Source organism: Aotus nancymaae, unplaced genomic scaffold (assembly GCF_030222135.1).
Source record: "Aotus nancymaae isolate 86718 unplaced genomic scaffold, 86718_ANA_hifiasm-v0.15.2.pri h1tg000021l, whole genome shotgun sequence".
Classification (NCBI taxonomy): domain Eukaryota; kingdom Metazoa; phylum Chordata; class Mammalia; order Primates; family Aotidae; genus Aotus; species Aotus nancymaae.
The window spans coordinates 11,604,017-11,631,069 of NW_026988433.1; the positions used below are offsets into that span (position 1 = coordinate 11,604,017).

Sequence of the window (27,053 nt, forward strand, 5' to 3'; positions counted from 1 at the left end):
TGGAGGCAACTACAGCTCCTAGCACAATAACTGTACACAAGAAATAGCACATTAGTAGTTAACCTTACTAATAAACAGGAAACATAAGCACTGTTGTTCATGTGACATTGGTTTTATTGTGTTTTTTTGAGACAAGGTCTAGCTCTATCACCCAGGCTCGAGTTCAGTGGCGTGATCTTGGCTCACTGCAATCTCCACATCCAAGGCTCAAGCCATTCTCCCACTTCAGCCTCCCAAGTAGCTGGGACTACCACACCTAATATTTTCATATTTTTTTCTAAAGATAGGGTTTCGCCATGTTGTCCAAGCTGGTCTTGAACTCGTGAGCTCAAGCATTCCTCCAACCTCAGCCTCCAAAAGTGCTGGGATTACAGGCATGAGCCACTGCACCTGGCCCCCATGTGAATGTGACATCTTTGAAGGTGCTCCCACCATCTCTTCTGAAGAGGGGTGCTACACCAGGGTGCAGATCCCCATTCATGCTGTATGCTACTGATTTAGGAACTGACCAAGACAATGCAAACAACAGCTTTTAAAACTAATTTTATTCCTAAGGTTAAAATCAGCTAGCGGGTAGCACTGAAAATACACCTTCACTATACAAAACGGTGTAAACTGATTACACATTAATAAAGAATTTAGCACACACACTTCTAATAAAAGAAGCTAGATGCAGCCCTTGCTATAAAAAGCTATACCTGAACAAAAATGGACATGTGTAGTCTAAGGCCCTGGCAGTCGACTATAGAATGTCAGTTGTTCCCAATTATGTTTAAATGCAGAAACAGCAACAATGTGGAAACTTACATTCATCAAATGTTAGTTAGCATTTAAAATATACATGACTAATAAAGTGAACATTCAGAGGCGCCCCTGCTCAGCATGTTCCATGTCGGCCACTTGTGGACACTGATCTCATCCAAAGAGGACAGAAGTTTCAAACATCTGAGCAGTTTAAGTTAAAAATAGGATGAAGGGGAAATAAGAGAACAGGATAACTGTCCTCCAAAGACAGCAGTAGCTGATGCCCACATGGTGCAAACAGGCTGACTTCAATGAGTGTTCATGGGACGGGTGATAAAGCCCAGATGAGCCCAGGAAGCTCATGTGTCCACAGGCAGACAGGCTCACGGCATGGACCAAGGTTTCCACAACTCAGTATGGATCTTTCTGTCCCCACTTAGTAGTGAAAATGATTTTTAAAAATAGCTTCAGCCTTTGAACAGTAACTTTCTAGTCCCTTCTGTGCATTGAAATGTTTGGGGTCAAGTTTGGGGGTGACTGTCCTGTTGAGGGAAGCCTCAGTTTTAGGACTTGAACACGTGCACGGCTCGCACCACATACTGCCGGCAGATGGGACACTCACTCATGCGCTTGCCACACTTGGTGCAGGTAACCATGTGCCCGCACTCCAGCAGGACACAGTCGATGACGGCATCCATGCAGATGCGACACAGGCTGTCGTCTTCCTCATCCTGCAGCTGCAGCCGCTCGCCATCTGAAAGGCAACAGAGAGCTCAGGCCTCAGCCTCTGGCATGGCCAGCCGGCCAGCCAGCCGTCCTCCCAGTCTGAAGCTGGGCAGCCACCTGCTGAGTGACCACTGCAGGCTCAATACTACCCTTGTATTATACAAGAAGTAATCCCAACTTCTCTGCACTTTGGTTCTCTCCACTAGAAACGGCAATGATAAAAGCTATACCTTGGGGTTTTGTAAATAAAATGCTTGAAGTGCCCAACAAATGTTAGCTATGTATTTCTATTTTATATCTTTGTCGAATTCAAGATGTTTGTGATAGGGATATATTACTTCTGTAACTAGAAAAATAAACCCTCAGCTGGTCTTCTGCACATGGGCTTTGGAGTCAGGATGCTACTGGAATTTCAACTCAGCTGCCCCAGCTTTGTATCCCTGGGAACATCACAGTCTCCAGAGCCTCAACTCAGTAGGAAAAAGAGCCTTAGCTCCCTACATAGCAAAGTTAAGAATAACTGTGCATCCTTCCCACTCTAGCCTTAGAAGCATCTCAAGCCATCATGTTCCTGGCCCTGCTAAAGTCTAACTTGAAGGAGATGGGCCATCCTGGCTCTTGGCCCACATTTACATCTGAGAAAATCCAGTCTGTGAATAAGAAAGATGATGAATAAGTTAAAAAGGTTAACCCCAGCCTGACATTTGGCCGTATGGCTATGGATTTGGGTGCCTCCCTTTCTACAAGTCAGAGGAGATCAAAGGGAATCATGAATAGTTGGAACAGAACAGGAATTCAAGCTTGAAAGGTCAGTAGTCTCTAGATTTAAGAGAAATGTTTCACTGCCATTCATGTCAAGAGATTCTTGTGATTTAGGGTCTTAGTTCATGGCCTATGACTACCCTTGTGTGGACCTGGGGAGAAAGGATCTATGGGATGAGATGGCAGGTAAGTCAACAGAGAAGACAATAAGCAACTCAAGATGAAATCAGAGTGGGCCTTGGTCTTCCCTTCTGTGTGGAGGGTTCTTTCCACTCTTTAGAACTAAGGAAAGCAGAGGAGCCAGCGTCTTGTCAGGGATATGGGAACAATCTTGGTATCAGTGACTTGGAGCCAGTCAAGTTAGGAAAGATGCCAGCTGTGCTCAAAACAAAATGTATGTTCCACCCAAACCAGAGATTGAACTAGGGTTAGATTAAGCAGTGAGTTAATGAAGAAAGACACTGGAAACCATGCTGTCATGGCCTCCTACACCATAAACTACTTAAGGGTGGGAGTGGTCCCAGCCAGCAGCCACTGGCTGATGAAGATTCCTGCATCTACCATTGTGACATCTTAGAAGTAGGTGTGCCAAAATAATTTGTGCATATTTTGGGAATAAACCTGTTCATCAACAAATGCTATATTATAACCAGCTTTTAAAGAAGAAAAGATGATAAAAGTTAATGATGGGAGTGCTATTTAAGCTAGATAGGATCATAAGATCTGTTAGTCTGAACACCACTGAGGGCCAGGGATGGTGGCCCACGCCTAGTTCAGCACTAGTCTGGGCAACATAGTGAGACCCTGTCTCAATTTAAAAATATTAAGTACATATATTATTTTTTTAAATTGAAAAAAAATAAACACAGTATTTTTTTCTTGTCCATAAATGCTCTGTGGCTTGATCATGTTACCAGCTGAGAGACAATTTCTGTGCTAAATTTCATCAATACATAGTTCAGAAGTTTTTCTTCTGTTTTTTTTTTGGTTTGGAGATAGTCTTGCTCTGTCACCCAGGCTGAGGTGCAGTGGTATGACCATGCTCACTGCACGCTCAAGCAATCCTCCCACCTCAGCCTCCCAAGGAGCTGGGACCACAGGCTGGTGCTACCACACCAGGGTTTTTTGTTTGTTTGTTTTGTTTTTTTTGTAGAGATAGGATCTCTCTATGTTGCCCAGGCTGGTCTCAAACTCCTGGGCTCAAGTGGTCCTTCCACCTCAGTCTCCCAAAGTCCTAGAATTACAGGTGTGAGCCACCATGCCCAGCCTAGTTCAGAAGTTCTTAACCTCAGCTTTTTGTGACTTACACAGAAATCTACAAATAGTTGATGCTAAGAACTATGTAACATCTGGGGTATAGGGAATTTCCTCCTACTGTTAGATTTAAAAGTTACAGTTGAGAGAATCAAGGTACTGGCTGGCCAAAGGCATTAGTGAGAAAATAAGCATTTTTACAGAGACAAGGAATTTAATTAGGGTTCTAACAAATAGTAAGAAGAACCAAATTGAATAATTTTTTTTTTTTTTTTTTTTGAGAAGGAGTCTCTGTCGTCAGGCTGAAGTGCAGTGGTACGATCTCGGCTCACTGCAACCTCTGCCTCTGGCTTCAAGCGATTCCCCTGCCTCAGCCTCCTGAGCAGCTGGGACCACAGGCGCACACCACCACACCCAGCTAGTTTTTTGTATTTTAGTAGAGACGGGGTTTCATCGTGTTGGCCAGGATGGTCTTGATCTCCTGACCTCGTGATCCACCCACCTCGGCCTCCCAAAGTGCTAGGATTACATGCGTGAGCCACCACACCCAGCCCAAATTGAATAATTTTCTAACTCACTTGGTATTGGTGGTCTCAAGCCATCATGAACAGCACATAATGAAATTACTACTTTACAGGTCTATAAACAGGCTCACGTAACTGATACTCAGTAAAAAGGTACACAGCTTTCTCAAAAATAAATTTGACTTGTGACAGAAACCGTTTTTAAAAGCCTAAGGAAAAATACTATATGGAAAAAAATTAAAAGATAAACCTACAGGACTTTTGGTTTTCTTCATTCTCTTTGTATAACCGGTTTACTTTCTCTATCAGTTCCCATTTTTCACAACAGCCAGAATAGTTGACAAAATTCCGAGCCAGAATTTCCTTCAGCTGGCGCACGCTCATCCCTTCCACATCATCAAGGCTTGACAAGTCAGACAGCGAAGCTCTCACTCTCTCCTTGGAGAGCCCAGGGGTCTGAAACCACAGAGCATCCATTATCCCTGGACCCACAAGTCCAGACCCCCGTCACCCTAAACTCATCACTGGCCCTGAATATTCTCCCAGCCATCTCAGCAGTCCTAGAAGTGTTTTAGTATACTGTCCTACTTTCAAACCACAAGAAAACATCTGTACTAATCTAGAGGAAGTTCACAGGGCCCCCTCCCTCCCTATCAGGGTGACATGTCAGGGAAACCAAATTTTATAGTTTGCCTCACCCGATCATCCGCGTTGTCGTCTTCTTCATCGTCGTCATCCTCATCATCATCGTCATCATCATCTGTGTTTGCTGAAGTGATTTCACTTTGTACCTACACTTACACAACGTATCTGATTAGGTCAGGAATCAATCCATATTCATCACTAGAGAAAACCTTTTTCCATCGATGCTCCCCATGATGATGTGAAAGCTGGCATAATCCACATCTTTGGATTCTGAATGCTGCTGCCCCTTCCGAAGAGTTAGGCCCTGCAAGACTGCATGAAGAACCTACCTTCCAGAAAGTTAGCTCAAAACACAAATTCCTGTGTGTAAAGTTATAAAATCTAACCAGAGTATTAACTTCCTGAGGAATGTCCCATAATGGAGTGCCAAAGCCATTAAGGATATGGGATGGCACTGTGTCATTATCAAAGTACCACAAGTGGCTAGTTTAACTGAAGCCTGTATGAGGCAGAGAGAAAAAAAGCTAAAGCTCTGACAGGTCAGCCCAAGCATCAGGGGGATCTGATTTGAAAGACCTCAGTCCTACCACAGCCTCCTTAGACAATCTAATTCCACTGAAGGCTTTCTAGACTTCTTCATTGATGGCTGAGGCTAATTCTAGTTTTCAAAATTTCTCAACAATCAGAACTCTTGAGGAAAAACAAATCTCTTCAATATGTGTTTATGTACCTTCTTTTCACATAGTTTCTTTTGACCATATTTTGACAACAGTTCTACAATAAGCTAGGTCAGTTCCCAATTTCAAATATTCCACCCCACTAATTCCCAGGCACCATATTATGGCATCCAACAATCCACACCACCCAAATGGTGGTGTATACCCAAAAGGGGTATGTGAGTCAGGTGTGCCTTATGTTTGCAGCATAAATATGCCAATTCTCATTTGGGAGAGCAAAACTCCTTGCTTGGACTTAGCTAATTTAGACTACAGTATGTGTTGCTTGACGACTGCGACACATTGAGAAATGTGTCATTTAGCAATTTTGTCATTGTGCACACATCACACAGTACTTCCACAAACCTAGATGGTACAGCCTGCTACACTCTTAGGCTATAGGGCATAGCTGGCTACAGACCCCGTATATCATGTTACTGTACTGAATACTGTAGGCAGCTACAATACAGTAATAAGCATTTGTGCATCTAAACATATCTAAACACAAAAAAAGTACAGTAAAAATACAATATTATAATCTTACAGGACCACTGTCATGTATGTGGTCTATCATTGACAAAAATATTATTAGAGGGCACAGGACTACATTTAGAAGGCAATTAGACCAAATTTTCCTCTGCATTTATTCATTTACTAATTAAAAGACAGTCTTGGCCAGGTGCAGTGGCTCATGCCTGTAATCCTAGCACTTAGGCCGAGGTGGATGGATCACCTGAGGTCAGGAGTTTGAGACCAGCCTGACCAACATGGTGAAACCCCATCTCTACTAAAAATACAAAAATTAGCTGGGCATAATCCTAGCTAAAAGAGCTCCTGTAATACTAGCTACTCAGGAGGCTGAAGCAGGAGAATTGCTTGAACCTGGCGGAGCACAGGTTGCAGTGAGGTGAGACTGCACCACTTCACTCCAGCGTAGGTAAGAGTAAGACTCTATCTCGAAGAAAACAAAAAAGAAAAGACAGTCTTGCTATGTTGCCCAGGCTGGGGTACAGTGGCTATTCACAGGTACGATTATGGTACACCTACAGCCTCGCACTCTTGAACTAAAGCAATCCTCCTGCGTCAGCCTCCCAAGTAACAGACTGCAGGCTCATACCACCGCATCCAGCTTTCCTCCGCTTTTAATAACCCCCTTCTTCAGAGAAGAAAATTAAATGTGAAAAAATTTGTTGAAAACATTTCTTTCAGCATTTTAGAATCACTCAGGTACAAGTAAATATTAATTACAAACCCTTACATGTTATTCAATCAGGATGCCCAAGGACTTCATTGGGACAATATTATTAATTACAATTAGTAAATAACTACATGTTTTCTGTAATTCAGATGGCTCTTTCACTAACTGAATTAGAACAATTTCACTGTAGCAAGGCAAACGGGCATTAGGCTAACTTATACTACTTATTGTTTCCATGGTCCCTGACACTTGTACTAACAGCCCTACCCTACAAATGTGTATGTGCTACTATTTCACAGCCATTTCTTCAACAGTTAGTGTCTAACTATACAAGACAGAGAAACTAAGGTAACTAAGGCCAAGAGACTGATGAGCTATTTTGGGATCTTTCAGACAGCAGACTTTGAGCCACCTAGCACCTCAGCACTGAGACTACACATCAGAACAGCCTCTAAGTGCAGAGTTCAGCTGGATGTGGAAGCTCTGCTCCAGCATATGACTTTGAAGTTTATCAGAAGCCATCAAGCACTAAAGGCCCCACCATATATGGCCAAGAGTAAGCATGCCAGGCCCTGGGTGTAATTAGTTACCCCCTCGTACCTGTGCCGGCACTCCAGATCTGAATGTCTGGTCTCCATCCATAAGCTCTCCCTGAAATGAAGACATAGTACCAGAGGGGGCTGTATAGTTTGAAAAAAATGAATGTGTAAAAAAGCTAGAAGTCTGGGACCTTGAAGAATTCAGACTGCTTGTGTCCATGTCGTCCTCAGAGCCTAGTCCATGATGGCACAGTACTAAATCTACCAAGTCTTCTTTTTCACGACAAGTATCTATGGGTATATTTCTCAGAATGAGATACTGCCGTAGATCCTTCACCTTCAGTCGCATTAACTGAGGGCGCTGAAAGGCTGTTTCTTGTAATAAGTGACAAGTAGAACATCTACGGAGATTTTCTTGTAAGACTGAACAAACAGAGCAAAAATCCTTCTTGCAGTCACAGCACACATGCTGAAAAAAGAAAAGCATTTAATGATAGCAAGATATGAACCATTATGAAAACATGAATTTTTTTTCTGCCTTCTATTAAAATTTAATTCTAGTTCTTAACGAAGTCCCCAGTGGCACTAGACTATTTCCACAGGCATTTTCATGAAAATCAAAATAGTCATTGCCAAGGCAGTTTGGATTCACAGAAGTTCTAATATAGCACTTAAAAAAAACACACTCTTCTGGTCAACATGGTGAAACCCCGTCTCTACTAAAAATACAAAAAATTAGCTGGTCATGGTGGCGCGTGCCTGTAATCCCAGCTACTCAGGAGGCTGAGGCAGGAGAATTGCCTGAACCCAGGAAGTGGAGGTTGAGGTGAGCCGAGATCGCGCCATTGCACTCCAGCCTGGGTAACAAGAGCAAAACTCCATCTCAAAAAAAAGAAAAACAAACAAACAAACAAAAAAAAACACACTCTTGTGTTAATGAATTAAAACCTTTCCACCCCATGGTATAAACATGTAATTAACAAAACAGAGCTTGAACCACATGAAGCAGAAAGTATAATCACAAACACTTTTCCTGGTCTTTTCCTACATGAACAATTTCCCCCATTTAAAGAGCAAAAGACAAAAAGCATAACACAGACTGAGATGGAAAGAGAATGGTAACTGAGCTCTCAAGGTCAATCCCAGAAAATACAGAACCCCACTAATACAGTAATCTGTAAACTACACAGCCTCATCACAATCAAAACCATGCTACTAGAGAAGCTCAGAGGGCACTAAGATGTGGTCGTTTCTGCTCGATGCATTGTTCTCACAAGCTAACATTTTTTTTTTCCTTAAGACTAAACTGATGATCAAAGAGAGCAAGGAGGCCTAGTAATATGATGGTTCTCTGAATGACTTTCTACCTTAGTGAAAACAACTGTTAGCTTATGTATTTTATGTTGAATCTCAAGAGGAGTTAATTTACTGAATTCATTTCTTCATTTGAAAGTTAAGGTAAGGGACACTTTTTTGAAACTTGAATCAGTTACAGTAAGTCATTTCTAAACAAAACTACAGACTAATAAATTTCCTGCTTTAGGAAATAAGCATCATCATGAATAAAATGATACCAACAGGTTCAGGAGAAAGGATGCCTGAACATGAGAAATAATGTCTAGTCAGAAAACTTGAGCAGTAACATAATCCTTCCAATTAAGCATTTTTCTAGATGGAAAATGGCTAATGGAACTAAGCTTTTGATATTTTATTTTTTTTACTTTATTTATTTATCTTTTAAAGATGGGGTTTCACCATGATGGCTAGGCTGGTCTTAAACTCCTGACCTCAGGTAATCCACCCACCTCGGCCTCCCAAAGTGCTAGGATTAGAGGAGTGACCACCGCGCCCGGCCAGCTTTTGATATTTTAATAAACAGAAATGAAAATTCACTAGCCATTCAAAATAACCTAAAATCAAGAATTCTGACTCATGTGTCTTGTTATGTAACATTTCATCCAACTCACCTTCTTTCTAAAGACTGAAAATGAAAGTCCACAGGCTTTGCAAACTATGTTGGGCCCTTCCGTAGCTGCTGGTGGATAGGTGGAAAAATCAGGGTTTGGTGTAAATCTGAATGGACCGGTGGCTCCTGCAAATCCTGACTGCTGGCCCCTGACAGCTCCAGTTCCCATGACTTCATTCAGCAGCCCACAGCATGAAGCCCACATAGACGTGGCACCCGCCTAAAAAGGAACACAAATCCCACAGTTTAAAGCTAAGTGGAATCTGGACTCTCTAGAATCCTCAGGGAATGCTATTCTAGAGAGGTAAGTTTGCCCTAAATAACTTTGAGATTACTGTATTCCTCTGGGCACTGAAATTTCAAGCCATTTGGAAATAAGTAATTTTCTGGTATTTCTAAAGAATATCTGGCATTGGCAATACCCATAATCTCTTGTTAAACAAAAGGAAAAGAACATGATCCAAATTTTACCAAACAGAAAAACCTTCATACTCACCTAAAACAGATTCATGTACACATGCATTAAGAAAAAAAAAAAGGCCGGACAAAAGTCTGTCCTGCACTATATTTGGGATATGCATATACTAAAAATTCGTCATTTTTCATCTGAAATTCAAATTTCCCAGGCACCCTGTATTTTACCTGGCAACTTTAGGCTGGTGGCCATTGCACTAGACACCACATAGTTCTACAGTCTAAAGCAGATTTTCTCAGCAATTATTTAACAGAAATAACATAACTTTATTTATCTCTTTAAAGACAGTCTAGCTCTGTTACCCAGGCTGGAGCACGATCTCAGCTCACTGCAACCTCTGCCTCCTGGGTTCAAGCAATCCCAAGTAGCTGGGATTACAGGTACCCACCACCATACTTGGCTAATTTATTTTTAGAAGAGATGGGGTTTCACCATGTTTTCCAGGTTGGTCTCAAACTCCTGGCCTCAAGTGATCCGCCCACCTTGGCCTCCCAAAGTGCTGGGATTATGGGTGTAAGCCATTACACCAGGACCATAAATTTAAATTGCTTCATTTCTTTAAACCTCTGTTTTCCCATTTGTAACTAGGTATAATATACTATGACATACGTAAATATGTTTTTTAATGACTGGGAAAACATCAAAACACCAGCTGAAACACTCTCTAGATTTTATTATTATTTTTTTAAACTGAAGTTGTAGACAAACCAGAATAGATTTTAATGTATCATGTAGGCCGGGCGCGGTGGCTCAAGCCTGTAATCCCAGCACTTTGGGAGGCCGAGGCGGGTGGATCACGAGGTCGAGAGATCGAGACCATTCTGGTCAACATTGTGAAACCCCGTCTCTATTAATACAAAAAAAAAAAAATTAGCTGGGCACGGTGGCGCGTGCCTGTAATCCCAGCTACTCAGGAGGCTGAGGCAGGAGAATTGCCTGAACCCAGGAGGCGGAGGTTGCGGTGAGCCGAGATCGCGCCATTGCACTCCAGCCTGGGTAACAAGAGCGAGACTCCGTCTCAAAAAAAAAAAAAAAAAAAAAAAAAAATGTATCATGTATAATTTATTTTCTCTGAAATTTTTCTCTATTTTCCAAATTCTTTATAAAGAATATATTAAGTTGGGCCGGGCGCGGTGGCTTACGCCTATAATCCCAGCACTTTGGGAGGCCGAGGGGTGTGGATCACGAGGTCAAGAGATCGAGACCATCCTGGTCAACATGGTGAAACCCCGTCTCTACTAAAAATACAAAAATTAGCTGGGCATGGTGGCGCATGCCTGTAGTCCCAGCTACTCAGAAGGCTAAGGCAGGAGAATTGCTTGAACCCAGGAGGCGGAGGTTGCGGTGAGTCGAGATCACACCATTGCACTCCAGCCTGGGTAACAAGAGCGAAACTCCGTCTCAAAAAAAAAAAAGAATATATTAAGTTGATATTAAGGAAAGTATTTCTTGGCTGGGTGCAATGGCTCACAGCTGTAATCCCAGCACTTTGGGAGGCACAGGCAGAAAGATAACATGAGCCCAGGAGATCGAAACCAACCTGAATAACATAGTGAGACCCCACCTCTACAAAAATAAAAAAATTTTAAAAATAGCCAGGCGTGGTAGCTTGTGCCTATACTCTCAACTATTCAGGAGGCTGAGGTGGGAAGATCGCTTGAGCCCAGGAGGTCAAGGCTGCAGTGAGCCATGATTGTACCATTGCACTCCAGCCTGGGTGACAGAGCAATACTGGTACTGTCTCCAAAAAAAAAAAAAAAGGCTGGGCACAGTGGCTAGCACTTTGGGAGGTTGAGGTGGGCGGATCACTTGAGGTCAGGAGTTCAAGATCAGCCTGGACAACATGGCGAAACCCAGTTTCTACTAAAAATACAAAAATTAGCCAGGAGTGGTGGCACACACTTGTAATTCCAGCTACTTGGGAGGCTGAGGCACAAAAATCACTTGAACTTGGGAGGCAGAGGTTGCAGTAAGCCAAGATCATGTCACTACACTCCATCCTGGGTGACAGAGCAAGAGTCCGTGTCAAAAAACAAAAACAACAGTAACATATTTTCTTATCTTACCTCTTCAAACTGAAGATACTAAACATAATTTTTAATGACTTGATAACCATGATGACCTTCCAAGGAGTAAGGACTATTTGCCACGCCAATAAATGGCCCAGAACTAACGTATTGCTTTTTGTGGTTTTTTTCCTTGTCTCTTCCCTCTCTTTGAGCCACCACGGCTATCACTATACCTGCCCAGAGTAACCTGTCTCCTTTTTTACTGCAGTCTCAGAAACCTGATAACCAAGCTTGTTACAAGTATACATAAAAGAATAAATTTTCAGTGAGGGCCAAAGGCATTTTCCCATGCTTAAAATAAAAGCTACAGTGTTTAGAATGAATAGGCTTTTGCCCCTTGTCCTAATTCTCAAGCATATTCTAGAATCTAGATAATGTGATAGGTAATGGAAGTCTAGATAGCTGAGGTATTAGTTAAAATGGCAGCACATAATAATACAGTTCCATTTATTTTATTATCTGATTCTGTCAAACATTTACTGTTTGTCCAGCAAGCTCTTAAAACAAAAAACAAATAAAAAGCCTTCAACCTTAAAAGGCAAAAGGCAATTTGGAATGCAACAGAAGGATAATGCTGTTCCTGCTATTACCCAGAAGTAATATTGAAAGTAATAAAGAAAGGAGAAGGTAAAGAAGAAACCACAAGGTTCAAACAAACAGTCTGAAGTATCAGAGCCAATGATTTCAATATTGTAAGTCTTCACACCCTATAATTCTCAAGAAATAGTGATGCCTTTAAAAATCAGGTAAAGTCGGGTGCGGTGGCTCACACCTGTAATCTCAGCACTGTGGGAGGCCGAGGCAGGCAGATGACCAGGTCAGCAGTTCAACCAGCCTGGCCAACATGGTGAAACCCCATCACTACTAAAAATAAAAAAGTTAGCCAGGTGTGGTGGCAGGCACCTATAATCCCAACGACTTGGAAGGCTGAGGCAGGAGAATTGCTTGAAACCGGAAGGCAGAAGTTGCAGTGAGCCGAGATAGCGCCACTGCACTCCAGCCTGGGCGAAAGAGCGAAACTCTGTCTCAAAACAAAAAAAAAAACAGTCAGGTAAAATTATAATTAACAATCCATACCTTTAAGTGATTATATACCTTTAAGACTCTACAGCCATGGTGTGCTCAAAAGCATAAAAATCTGGCCGGGCACAGTGCCTCAAGCCTGTAATCCTAGCACTTTAGGAGGAAGAGGCAGGTGGATCACCTGAGGTCAGAAGTTTAAGAACATCCTTGCCGGCCGGGCGCGGTGGCTCAAGCCTGTAATCCCAGCACTTTGGGAGGCCGAGGCGGGTGGATCACGAGGTCGAGACCGAGACCATCCTGGTCAACATGGTGAAACCCCGTCTCTACTAAAAATACAAAAAATTAGCTGGTCATGGTGGCGCGTGCCTGTAATCCCAGCTACTCAGGCGGCTGAGGCAGGAGAATTGCCTGAACCCAGGAGGCGGAGGTTGCGGTGAGCCAAGATCGTGCCATTGCACTCCAGCCTGGGTAACAAGAGCGAAACTCCGTCTCAAAAAAAAAAAAAAAAAAAAGAACATCCTTGCCAACATGACAAAACGCTATCTCTACTAAAAATACACAAAAAAATTAGCTGGGCGTATTGGCAGACGCCTGTAATCCCAACTACTTGGAAGCTAAGGCAGGAGAATCGCTTCAACCCGGGAGGCAGAGGTGGCAGTGAGCTGAGATCATGCCACTGTACTCCAGCCTGGGCAACAGAGTGAAATTCTGCCCCCTCCGCCAAAAAAAAAGCATGAAAATCTGGATTCACTAAGTTAAATTTAATTAACTTTAACTCTTAGTAAATTTAAATTAACCCTTAAATTAGAATTATTATTGAAACAGAGTTTCAATAATAATAATAATAAAGTTAGTGTTGTTTTAAGTAAAGGATTCATCTATGGTTCTTAGAGTAAGCAGTCTTAAAACAACTGGGAAAACTTTATTTTAAAAAATTGAGTTTGCATGTAACATTTTTTGGGGAAAAAATACCTCAACTGCAGAAAGTACTCCCAGGATAAATTTGTCTTCATTCCAGGAGTTGACAGAAGTACAGTTTTCAAAGCTTTAGCTTCTTACTAATTTAGCTACTAAACCGACAGCTCTCTCAGCTTTTATCCCCGCTTCTAATTCTTGTCTGATGTTGCCTCCTGGACTACAGTGAAAGTTCCTCATTGACAAAAACTTCTTTCTCCTGCTGCATTCCACCATCATGACTGACAAATAACTGTGTAAAAAATTCCTATTATCTCTTCACAGGCAGTGTAACATTATTGAAATTTTGCATGCTACTCAGAAAGTTCAAATTGTGTTTTCTTGGTGAAGAAGACCAAAAATCTCAAATGATACTCCCTTTTAAAAGCAGCACTGTCAGAAATTTTGACCTGTCTATCACAGGGGTAGTTTTACAATGAATTAGGGAAGGATACAATTTTTCAAACCATGTTAATGAGTAGGAGCATTAAAATTCTAGGCTGAAAACTTTTTTTTCAACTACACAGCTCTGGTAAAGGGAAAAAAGGACTTATTTTGGGAAAGCAGATGGAATCTGTGTAGAAACCAATTTGGGAGGAGCACAATTTTGTCCCATTCCTCATGTTTCTATACAAGGAAGGGAATTTCCTCTTCATTCCCCAGAAAGCAAATGAAGAAAAATATTTAATTCAGCCATTCATTATAAAATAAAAATTAAAAAAGCAGGCCAGGAATGGTGGCTCACACCTGTAATCCCAGCACTTTAGGAGGCCAAGGTGGGAGGATTGTCTGAGGCCAGGAGTTCAAGACAAGCCTAGGCAACACAGGGAGACTCCATCTCTACAAAAAATAAAATTAGCCAGGTGTGTCTCACTTAAATTATTGCTGTCAGGTGTGTTTAAAAAAAAAAAAAAAGATTATCCGGGTGTGGTGGTAGGTGTCTGTGGTCCCAACTACTCAGGAGCCAGGGCAAAAGGATCGCTTGAGCCTGGGAGGTCAAGGTTATGGTAAGCCATGGTTACGCCACCACATTCCAGCCTGGGTGCAAGACCCTGTCTCAAAAACAAACAAACAGGCTGGGAGTAGTGGCTCATGCCTGTAATCCCAGCACGTTGGGAGGCTGAGGCGGGCAGATCACGAGGTCAGGAGATCAAGACCATCCTGGCCAACACAGTGAAACCCCATCTCTACTAAAAATACAAAAAAATTATCTGGGTGTGGCGGCACGCACCTGTAGCCCCAGCTACTCAGGAGGCTGAGGCAGGAGAATTGCTTGAACCTGGGCGGCAGAGGCTACAGTGAGCCGAGATAGCGCCACTGCACTACAGCCTGGAGACAGAGCGAGACTCTATCTCAAAAACAAACAAAAAGAAACAAGCACTAGCCAACCTCCAAAGTGTCCCAGGCAAAATGTTGCTATAACACAATATTCAGTACAACTCAGTTCCATTTTGTCATTCCTATAGTACTGTTAGCCCAATACTATAGGAATGGAAAGGAAAGAAGCAATGCTGAAAAATTCAGATTGCAGCCTCATTAAGATCTGTGAACTTAAATTTGGGCAAAATCTTCCAGTGAGAGCATGACCTAATGAGAGAATACCCTTCATATCATATTGAAGGGCAAATCCACTTACACTATCCTCTCTGAGAGAAGCATTTGCAACACTCCAGCCTTCTGGATAGTTCAGAAATTTGAAGCAGGGGAAGTCCCTGTCACTAGTTTATTTGAAGTACTTTTCTTTTCTGTTTTTGAGACAGAGTCTCACTGTATCGCAGGCTGGAGTGCAGTGGCATGATCTTGGCTCACTGCAACCTCCACCTCCTGGGTTCAAGCGATTCTCCTGCCTCAGCCTCCCGAGTAGCTGGGATTACAGGCATGCGCCACCACGTCCAGCTAATTTTTCTATTTTTAGTAGAGACAGGGTTTCACCATGTTGACCAGGATGGTCTTATCTCTTGACCTCATGATCCACCCACCTCAGCCTCCCAAAGTGCTGGGATTACAGGTGTGAGCCACCGCGCCCGGCCTGAAGTACTTTTCTTTCCCACCCAGCATATTTGAAAACTTTAATTTCCATTTCCTCTTTAAGCCCCATGTTTCCTGGCATCCCAGCATAATTTCTTTACATTCATTCAGCACTGAGGTGCCAGGAAACACCCATCCCTGCTTGCCCTTCATTGTACCTTGGTAGCTGCTGTCAGTAACTCTTGTTAAGAAATTGCCTAGGGTTGTGAAACTGCCCTTAATAAGAGAGTGGTTTTCAGCCTTGGCTGCATGTTGGACTCACCGGGAAAGTCTTTAAAAATACTGATGCCTGGGGTCCCAGCCCCAGAGATTCTGATTTCACTGGTCTGTGGCATAGCCTGGGCACCAGAATCTTTTTTTGAAAACTCTCAGAGTAATTCTGATATATAGGCCAGGTTAAAAGCTTCGGACCTGCTCAAAGGGAAGATGTCTTCTTCCTGCCTACACTGTTTCAGCTAGAATATCACCCTCCACAGATTCCTGAGTGGAAAGGGCCATGGTTACTCTGGAAGCCTGTGACACCCCTAGAGTTCTGGAACTAATGCCTCAGCCATATGCTCCCCAAGACTTGTCTACATGTTTTTCTGTAGTGGGATAGATAGTATTTCATATTCCACTTTGGTTTCACCCAATCCTTTAAGAAAGGGTCAGCTCAGTTTTGGCCGGGCATTGTGGCTTATGCCTTTAATTCCAGCACTTTGGGAGGCCAAGGTTGGCAGATCACCTGAGGTCAGGAGTTTGAGACCAGCCTGGTCAACATGGTAAAACCCCCTCTACTAAAATTACAAAAATTATCCAGGCATGGTTGTGCATGCCTGGGGTCCCAGCTACTCGAGAGGCCAAGGCAGGAGAATCGCTTGAACTCAGGAGGCAGAGATTGCAGTGAGCCGAGATCACACCACTGCACCAGTGCACTCCAGCCCGGGCAACTGAGCAAGACTCCATCTCGGAAAAAAAAAAAAAAAAGGGTCAGCTGAGTTGTAATCTGATTCTTAAATGAATCCCTTTCCTTTTTACCACATATTGGTCTGTAACTTTTGCTCTCCTTCATTTTATTTGCTCTTTTCCTCTGGGCCCAAACTTTTATTTCCCAACTTAACTCCTCTGCACATATTCTTGTGTGAAATCCCCCAGTATTAGGAGAAAGTCAGTGATTTCTGGGTCTATCACAAGCATCCACTGTTCAAAGTATTTTTGTCCTTCTTCACCTCCAAGCTGAAGAATCCATCCAGAAGATAAACCCTTCCAAGCTTGGACTCCATCTACCTGGCTCTCCTTTAGTATGTTTCATCCTCCTGTACTCTCATAAATTTCAGAAATTTATTCTGCATGTCCCCTCAGGGCAGAGGCATCTCTACCTACAACTGTCACCCTGACACTCACCTAATAGTGTTTGAAGTGTTCTATACCAATCTTTCCCCTCTTAAATCTGTCCACATTTTCTGGTTTTTATTTTATATTTATTTTTATTGACTTTTTTTTTGAGATAAGAGTTTTACTCTTGTTACCCAGGCTGGAGAGCAGGGGTGCAATCTTGGCTCACTGCAACCTCCACCTCCTGGGTTCAAGAGACCTCAGCCTCCCAAGTAGCTGGGATTACAGGTGCCCGCCACCACGCCCAGCTAATTTTTTGTATTTTTAGTAGAGATAGGGTTTTGCCATATTGGCCAGGCTGCTCTCAAACTCCTGACCTCAGGTGATCAACCTGCTTTGGCCTCCCAAAGTGCTAGGATTACAGGCGTGAGAAGGATCCCTCTTTTGCACGCTTCTTTTAAAAGCTTTAGAGACCTAAGTTCATGTTCTTTCCCATTCCATTTCTGTCTTCCCTATACTTTAAGATCTTCCTCCAGTTAAGTTAGCCTGTATTCCTTTATTTTTTTTTTTTTTTTTTTTTTTTTTTTTTTGTACCCAAACCTTATCACTGTCCCAAATAATTTTTTTTTTTTTTTAAAAGAGAAAGAGAGAGAGAGAATAGGAAGGAGGAAAAAGGAAGAGAAAGAGAGAGAGAGAATGGGGAGGAGGGAGAAGGAAAAGAAAGAGGGAGAGAGAATGGGAGTATTGCTTTCTTGCCCAGGCTAGAATGCAATTTAGTAATGGGTATTGAAAACCTCTTTTATACTGATAATTATACTTAATGATGTAGTCAGGAAGGAATAAGGGAAGAAGATAACAAACAAACAGCCAACCAATATTTAATTTAAACCTATGAAATGCTATGCGATTACTGAGGAGTGATTTACTTCCAATTATATAGTCACCTTTGGAATAGGTGTGAGGTGGTAATGTATGTTTTGTGTATTTGAAGTGGAGAGTTCTATAAATGTTTATTAAGTTTACTTGTTCTGGGTCTGAGTTCAAGTTCTGAATATCCTTGTTAATTTTCTATCTCGTTGATCTATAGAATCATTAGCTCTTCTTGTTGCATTGATCCTTTTGCCATTATGTAATGTCATTCCTCACCTCTTTTGATCTTTGTTGCTTTAAAGTCTACTTTATCAGAGGCGAGAATGGCATCTCCTGCTTTTTGTTTATTAGTTTATTTTTACTCTCTGTTTGATTGGTAAATCCTCCTCCTTCTCTCTGAGTCTTTGTGTATTGTTGCATGTAAGATGGGCCCGGATGCAGCATACCGATGGGTTTTGGCTTTTTATCCAATTAAAATATATATAAGTTTAATACCGGCGTTTGATGCTAGCTGGCTGTTTTGCCCATTAGTTGATGTAAATTTTTTATTGTGTTGAAGTTCTTTGCTTTTTGATATATTTTTGGAAAGGCTAATATTGGTTGTTCCTTTATATGTATAGTGCTTCTTTCAGAAGCTCTTGTAAAGCAGGCCTGGTGGTGGTGAACTCTCTAAGTACTTGTTTGTTCGCAAAAGATTTAATTTTTCCTTCGCTCATAAAGCTTAGTTTGGCTGGATAGGAAATTCTGGGTTGAAAGTTCTTTTCTTTAAGGATGTTAAATATTGGTCCCCACTCTTTTCTGGCTTGTAGGGTTTCTGCTGAGAGATCTGCTGTAAGTCTGATAGGTTTCCCTTTATGGGTAACCTGACCTTTCTCTCTGGCTGCCCTTAGTATTTTCTCCTTCATTTCAACCCTAATAAATCTGGCGATTATGTGCCTTGGGGTTGGTCTTCTTGAAGAATATCTTTGTGGTGTTCTCTGTATTACCTGGAGTTGAATATTACCCTGCCTTGCCAGGTTGGGGAAATTTTCCTGAATGATATCGTGAAGAGTATTTTCCAACTTGGATTCATTCTCTTCATCACATTCAGGTACACCTATCAAACGTAAATTAGGTCTTTTCACATAGTCCCATATTTCCTGAAGACTTTGCTCATTCCTTTTCATCCTTTTTTCTGCATTCTTGTCTTGTCGTTTCATTTCACTGAGCTGGTCCTCGACTTCTGATATCCTTTCTTCTGCTTGATCAATTCGACTGTTTAAACTTGTGCATGCTTCGCGAAGTTCTCGTGTTGTGTTTTTCAGCTCCATCAATTCACTTATATTCTTCTCTAAATTGTCCATTCTCGTTAACACTTCGTCAAACCTTTTTTCAAGGTTCTTAGTTTCTTTGCATTGGGTTAGAACAAGTTCTTTTAATTCACAGAAGTTTCTTATCACCCACGTTTTGAAACCTGCTTCTGTTATTGGAACACACGTGTAATCTATTAAGCCTTGTTCCGTTACTGATGAGGAATTGCAATCCCCTGTAGAGGGAGAGGCATTCTGATTTTGAGTATTCTCTACCTTTTTACGCTGGTTTCTTCCCTTCATTATATATTTGTCCGTCTGTCGTCTTTATAATTACCGACTTTCTAACTGGGTCTCTGACGTCCAACTTGTTGATTCCCTGCGCCGAAATCTGAGCAATCCACTGAGCCGGCCAAAACAGCGGTGTTAAGATTGATGGTGCTTTTCTGCCCGGAATCTCCGGACTCTGCACCAAGAACTGGCGTGCTAAGGCACCAGCAAAACCGCCACGCCGGCCACAAGAGTCGCCCTGGCGACCCGTGGAGCTCCTCTGCTGGGAATCTCCTGGTCCGTGAGCAACTAATATTCGTCTGAAAGTGTGGCGTCCTCTCGTTCTTTGCGCTTTCACTGGGAGGTACGTGCCCGAGCTGCTAATCATCAGCCATCTTGGATCTCTCTCCCTATTTTTCTTTTTATTCACTCATTGCTTCCATATTGATGGTGAGATGAAAACATTTTCTACACACCACTTGATTTCCTCCTGGATTTTGAGTGAACCCAATTCCTAGAAAGACAGCATACTAGGCGTAGCCCTTTGGCTTCTGAATCTGCAGTCAATTCATGGGGCTGTTGAATACTAGGCATACCCCTTTGGCTTCTGACAGTATACTAGGGTTAACCCTTTGGCTTCTGAATTTGCAGTCAATTCACTAAGCTGTTGCTCTACTTCAATTCCAAAGTGGTTTATCCTTATATAAGGATCACCATCCATTATTTGTTCATTGGCGGGGGGCGGATCCCTACGATTGCTGCTCCATGAATAAAGCCCAAACCCAAATCTCTGAAAAGCCTGGAACTTTGAAAATGCAAGCCATGATCTGGGCTTCTATGACCTACTTTGGGACCTTAGTTGCCAGCAAAACTCCATGGGCTATACCACACAAATCCAAGTGGTATCTAAGAAGTATAACCCTTTTTCTAAGAGGTTAGAAAGAACAATAATCAAGAAAAACAGAAAAAAAAAAAAAAAACCAAAGAACAATAATCTGAGGGGAAGGGAAGGCAAGGAGGAAGGAGACAAGGGCTGAAAAACTAACTACTGGGTACTGTGTTCACTACCTGCTGACGGGACCAGTTCTACCCCAAATTGCATAACTCAACATACCCATGTAACAAACCTGTACATGTACCCCTGAATCTAAAATAAAAGTTGAAATTATATTGAAAGAAAAGAACAGTAATCTGTGAAGACAGCTAAATTTCCTCTCTTGACCATGAATATAGTTTAAAACAACACAGAGAATAAGAGAGTGAGGAACTGTCTGCCCATGCCTGGCACAAACTCCAAGCTCAGGGAATTTACCCGTGTTTGCAGTTTATTTTCTAGCTATCGATGATTACTAAAAATAAACGACTTGTTCTTGATAGTCTAATCTCTTTCCTACCTACTCTCTTAAGCCAAAGCTGTTCTCAATAGAGCAGTCATGGGACCATGGTCTGCCTGGCTTCTATCAGTTAAAAACCAGGTACTGTATTAAAAACTTACACGAGGCAGCCGGGTGTGGTGGCTCACGCCTGTAATCCTAGCACATTGGGAGGCTGAGGCAGGTGGATCGCCTGAGCTTGGGAGCTAGAGACCAGCCTGGACAACATGGTGAAACCCTATCTCTACTAAAATACAAAACATTAGTTGGGCATGGTGGTGCATGCCTGTAGTCCCAGCCACTCGGGAGGCTAAGGCACCAGAATCACTTGAACCAGGAGTCAGAGGTTGCAGTGAGATGAGATCACGCCACTGAACTCCAGCCTGGGCGACAGAGCAAGACTCTGTCTCAAAAAAAAAAAAAAATTACAAGCCCCATAAGAAGAAATTCTAAAACCTGCCTGGACCGCCTCAGACACCTAGACACCCTCATGTCATTCTGCTATCCAACGCCAGTTCTCCTCTTTTCTTCAAAGACAGTGTACTAAGATTTTAAGGAGCCAGTAACAATTTGCAGCTTAATTAGCTGCAAATTTGTCCACATCCAATTTGCAGCTAATTAAGAAATAAGACAGAGGTTGGGCCCAGTGGCTCATGCCTATAATCCCAGGACTTTGGGAGCCCAAGGCAGGAGGATCATCTGAGGTCAGGAGTTCAAGATAGGCCTCACCAACATGGTGAAACCCCATCTCTACTAAAAATACAAAAATTAGGCAGGCATGGTGGCGGGTGCCTGTAATCCCAGCTACTAGGAAGGCTGAGGCAGGAGAATCGCTTCAACCCGGGAGGTGGAGGTTGTAGTGAGCAGAGATTGCACCACTGCACTCCAGCCTAGGTGACAGAGCAAGGCCCTGCTTCAAAAAGAAAAAAAAAAAAAAGACAGACAAATGGAAATTAAAACGTTTGTTTTTACTGATAGCATCAACTGGAGAACAGGATCTTAGCTCTGTAGCCAACTAAGCAGTCTGGAAAATATACAGCTAACCAAAGCAGCTTACCATCTAGTTGAGTGGAGACCAGAACTCCATCTTCACTACAGGAAAACAGATGTGAGAAGGTCCCAGAAAGTACTGAGCCAAGCATGTCAGTTCCTTCACTGAAACTCAATATTCAAGTCCCTTTTTTCCTCCAGTAGCAGACACTGACAGTGTTCCTCCCATACTCTTCCCTCCCGAAAAATAAGCAGCCCCCTCTGCTCTGTAGGAGTAAAGGGGAAGAAGCAAATGGAAGGGAAAAGAACACAAACCTAAATAATCTGCATAAGAGTAGAACTGACACTTTACAGCCAACAAGGTTAGAAGGACTCTCTCAGGTTCCTCAGTCAGATTCAAACAATATAAGCCCATGCAACATCATTTAAGCTAACAAAAGCAAAAGGGAAGGTGTTCTGTTTCTTTGCAAGAGCAGTAGTCCAGCTCTCTTTCTGGCACAGTGCCAGGATTTTCAAATGGCTTCAAGGTTCAGCTGTCTCTGCTTGTGTGTGTGTGTATAATCTAATGTTTTAGAATCCCTGTGGGAGAAAATACTTCGAAATGCTCAATTTAAAGAATTCACAAGTTTACTACAAATTTTCAATCCTAAACTACATCAGGATGTGATCTCTTTTAATGATTCCATTAAATGTAATATTAACCAGCTAGACTAGAATGAAGAATCAGAAAAACTATGGTGGTTTCTATGAAGATTAAATGACAGGCCAGATGCAGTGGCTCACACCTGTAATCCCAGCACTTTGGGAGGCCGAGGCAGGTGGATCAAGAGGTCAGAAGTTCGAGACCAGCATGGCCAAGAGGGTGAAACCCTGTCTCTACTAAAAATTCAAAAACTAGCTGGGCGTGGTGGCAGGCGCCTGTAATCCCAGCTACTTAGGAGGCTGAGGCACGAGAACTGCCTGAACCTGGGAGTTGGAGGTTGCGGTGAACCGAGATCGCGCCACTACACTCCAGCCTGGGTGACAGAGCAAGACTCCATCTCAAAAAAAAAACAAAACAAAAAAAACAAGCAAAGTAGAAAAAGCAGTTGATAAAAAAGCAAAATCTTTATCTTAAGTCAGAGCCATCGGAGAAATATCAGCTCCTTAGAATGTGAAAGGATTTATTATCAAAACTGCTGCTTCAACTGAAATACAATATGCAGGGACCTAACTCTGCTTTCTCAGTGACCAAATATCCAACCATATACCAAAAAGGAAGAAATTCTACATCCTAAATTATTTTCTAAGATCATTTGGACATTAAGCAGCTTGCAAAAACAATGATGAACTCTAAAATCTAACACTTTTAGGCAAGTCTTGGCCAAACTGATAGATTATTACAATAATATGTGCTATAGATCATAAATGTTATCTTCCTCATGCTTGGGTTTTGTTTTCTTTTTTAAAACAGTATACTTGATCCTTAGCACCAATCCCCCACCTTTCAGAGAAAAAAAAAAAGAAAAGGAATTATATTGAGTAGATTACTTTCTCCTTGATATGTCATTTTGAGCTTGGAAGAACAAATGAGATTAGCACAATTAAGGGTAAGATCAATATAAATAAGGAAAAACAGGAAGGAGGATTAAATCAAATTAACACAGGGCACCAATTTTAATGTTTTAAAATCCCTTATGGGAAGTTAATTAGATGTTACTGTAAGATTAAAAAGTTACCTGAGTCTGAGAGGTAAAACCTATTTCAAAACATCAGTTCCTAAACCGAACAAAACACAACACCAAAGGGAGAAAGTAAAAACCCATTTCCACACATATACTAAAACCAGCTGCTCCAGGTTTGAGTGGAAATGTATTATCTATACAATAGCTTAGTTTTTATGTTTATTTTTTGTTTTTGTTTGACATCTTTGGTGTAACTGCTTAGCTTTTTTTTTTTTCTTTTTAAAATAATCTTTAACAGAGACAGGATTTCCCCACGTTGGCCAGGTTGGTCTTGAACTCCTGACCTTAAGTGATCCATCCGCCTTGGCCTCCCAAAATGCTGAGATTACAGGCCAGGTATATTTGCTTAGCTTTTAATGTAATTTTAATCCCACAAAAAGAAGTATTTCCTTACATGAGCATTCACATTAGCATTCCATGACTTCAGGAATCACACTGTCTCTGCCCAGAAATCTACAGATGAGCATACCCACAATTAAACAATTACACTATAAATCAACATTAAGTTAAATAACAAACATTTAACAGCCCAAATCCTAAATGGTATGAATCCAGTATCACAAAAACAAAAGCAACATTTATAACTGTCATCTAGCCGGGCGCGGTGGCTCACGCCTGTAATCCCAGCACTTTGGGAGGCTGAGGCGGGTGGATCACGAGGTCAAGAGATCAAGACCATCCCGGTCAACATGGTGAAACCCCGTCTCTACTAAAAATACAAAAAATTAGCTGGGCATGGTGGCGCGTGCCTGTAATCCCGGCTACTCAGGAGGCTGAGGCAGGAGAATTGCCTGAACCCAGGAGGCGGAGGTTGTGGTGAGCCGAGACCGCACCATTGCACTCCAGCCTGGGTAACAAGAGCGAAACTCGGTCTCAAAAAATTAAAATTAAAAAAATATAACTGTCATCTTGCACAGGTCTGCATTTTTCTTCTGAAAATATGTATCTTTTCTACAATTTCAATTGCCACCCAACTTTGTTTCTAAAATTTCAACTTAGAAAGTAGTACCTTCCACTTCAATTCAAAAAACACGTCTGTTTTCAATGAACTTGTTTAAAAATTTCAACACTGGACCTGTCCGTATTTCTTTCCTTCGATAGCTAATTCCTTCATGGGCTACAAATTTAATATTAATAAAGATATTGACCTTCTTCGAGGCATTATATATAAGGATCCCTGCTTTGTTTTTTTATCTTAACACAGCAGGGGGTGATTTTTAGGAAATAAAGCTACTCCTAGATATTTTAATATATATTCCAAGCTGGAATAATATGTTATAACTAAAAATTGGAAAGCTAAAAGTAAGCTTTGGCAATATCCTCATACTTCAAGGCACAGTTCAAAAGTTACCTATTCCAAAAATATTCCTTTTTTTCTGGAGCCAGAAGTATTTCTTGCTCCTGTTTTGCCCCCCCTTTGATACCTATAGCCTTCTGCCTTGTAATATGATTACTTGCAAATAACTCTTCTTTTGAATGGCAAACTCCTTCCTAAGGGGTGGAGCTGTATTTTGAATTTCTTGGACGCTTTACGGAGATAACCGTTAATCTAGCAGCTCACCTGCTAGATTACCCACCCCAGCACACCTCTGCACTGAGATTAACGAAATCGTCTAGGTCTGAAAGTATCATCACCTTATGACTCATCCCACTTGGTTTGAGTTCGGCAAATGAATCAACACCTGAACTGACTGCTGTACACAGAGCTCTTCGGAACTCTCAGTGATAGGGTTGAGAATCATCTCCCAGCAGCAGGCCGGAACCCCCGCTCCCCTTCCCCCTTTTCTTCAACTTCTCATCAGTGACGCTCCCACGCTCTCACTCCCACCTTGGAGAACTCAAGCTGCCAAATTCCTTGCTGCGTTTACCTAGGGGAGACGGAGGCACATCCAGCCAGCTCTAGGTCGCGGCCCCGACGTGCAGCCTACGAAGCACCCCTTCGCGGTGGCATCCCCGCCCTGAGAGTTCTCTAGCCCGTTAGCCTGGCCCCGGCCTCACCACCCCCTGCACCCCTTCTGTTCTCGTTCGTCCCATGATGTCTCCCATACTTGGGTTAGTTCAAGGACTCGGGGCGAGAGAGGGCACGCCGGGCGCCAAGGGACAGAGGCTGAGGCGAGCCCTGGACGAGGAGGCGCTCAGGGCCCGGCGCAGAGAGGGGCCCACACGGCGAGAACGCCGGGGCTCCCGGCTTCTCCCCACCGCTCGGCTCGCTGACGTGGGGGACACTAGAAGAGTTCGAGAGAGTCTGGGAGCCTGCCTTGGGCCAGTCGGGAACCCTGAAGTCAGGCGGGCGACCCCCCTCAGCGCAACTCTCCGAGACGCCGGCTGGCTAACCGTTAAGGCGGAAGGAAAGGAGGAGCTTCGGATGCCCTGGCTAGACAAGACTGGCGAGGAGGCTCTGGCCGGCTCCACTGACTCCTCACCTTCATGGCCGCAACCGCCTCGGCTCGGCCGGCTCTGCCACGGGACTCAGCACCATAGCAGCTCCTCCAACTGCCGACCTCCGTCCCTCTGGGCAGCGATTACGGAGCCTCGCGAGGCGACCGAGCGTCTGGACGTAAGGGGCGCGGTCACGCTCGCCGCGTGCCCCGTTAAGAGCGCAGAGCGGCGGCCAAGACGACCAATTGGAAGCCTACTTTCGGGGGGCCGGTCACCAGAGCCAATGAAGCGACAGGGATGGGGCGGGGCCTCTGGCGTTTCCTCCTGGTGGGAGTGGGAGGACTTCTTTCCGCCCGGAGCGGAGACCGGAGGGTCTGGGCGTGGCGGGAGGGTTCCTCGCTTGGGTGTCTGAAATAGGAGACAGCGTCCGCTGAGGAAGCTGCTGCATTTTTCTGGGCTGGGTGGTCAAGTTTCCGGGAAGGGAAGGGCGGGAAGGGCCGTGGTGAATTTGAACACGCCGGTTGGCTTGAAGGCTTTTGTTTTGACCGTCAGAGCAGGGCCTCAGATTTCCTTCCCAGACGTTCCCGCGCTCACGCTCGGTCATGACCTCGGGGCTCCTCACTCGTGGGTCCAGTAAGGAGCGGCAGCTGTACTCGCCTTTAAAAACGAGGCTCAGCCGGGCGCGGTGACTCACGCCCAGAATCCCAGCACTTTGGGAGGCCGAGGCGGGTGGATGGATCATGAGGTCACTAGTTCGAGACCAATCTGGCCAATATGGTGAAACCCCATCTCTGCTAAAAATACAAAAATTAGCTAGGCTTGGTGGCGAGCGCCTGTAGTCCCAACTGCTGGGGAGACTGAAGCAGGAGAATCGCTTGAACCCAGAAGGTGGTGGTTGCATTGAGCCGACATCATGCCATTGCACTCCTGTCTGGGCGAAAGAGCGAGACTCTCATCCAAAAAAAAAAAAAAAAGTCTTATTGAAAACACTTGGAGAACTAAGGGCTCTCAAATTCCAAGTGTACTTTGAAAAGCAGTATTCAAAATAACCAAAATTGTAGCACAATAAAAGAATTTGTATGAGCCTTGGAATTGACTTTGGGCAGAGAAACTGAGGTTGTAAATTAAGGTAACGATTTCTTCAGCTGTACTTGATGACAGTTTATTTTTCTACACCTTTTTTTTTTTTTTTTTTTTGGCCAGGGTCTTGCTCTTGCCCAG

The 27,053-nt window shown here is 43.1% G+C and overlaps 1 protein-coding gene across 1 annotated transcript; it reads right to left on the bottom strand.

Annotated features, from left to right (window-relative positions):
• Positions 1-525: 525 nt before the first annotated feature.
• Positions 526-25,984, bottom strand: RNF34 (ring finger protein 34). Its single transcript, XM_012468933.3, has 6 exons — positions 25,877-25,984; positions 9,076-9,294; positions 7,170-7,577; positions 4,709-4,801; positions 4,265-4,466; positions 526-1,498 (listed from the first exon to the last, which is right to left on the bottom strand). Exons 1-6 carry the CDS (start codon positions 25,880-25,882, stop codon positions 1,308-1,310), a joined length of 1,119 nt encoding a protein of 372 aa, XP_012324356.1. The 5' UTR covers positions 25,883-25,984; the 3' UTR covers positions 526-1,307.
• Between the last annotated feature and the right edge of the window lie 1,069 nt (positions 25,985-27,053).

Excerpts from the sequence above, each read along its gene's own strand:
- RNF34 (XM_012468933.3), bottom strand. Across the intron at positions 7,578-9,075 it reads TTTCAGTCTTTAGAAAGAAG|CATGTGTGCTGTGACTGCAA; the intron begins GTGAGTTGGATG and ends TTCTTTTTTCAG. Across the intron at positions 4,802-7,169 it reads GATCTGGAGTGCCGGCACAG|GTACAAAGTGAAATCACTTC; the intron begins GTACGAGGGGGT and ends GTGTAAGTGTAG.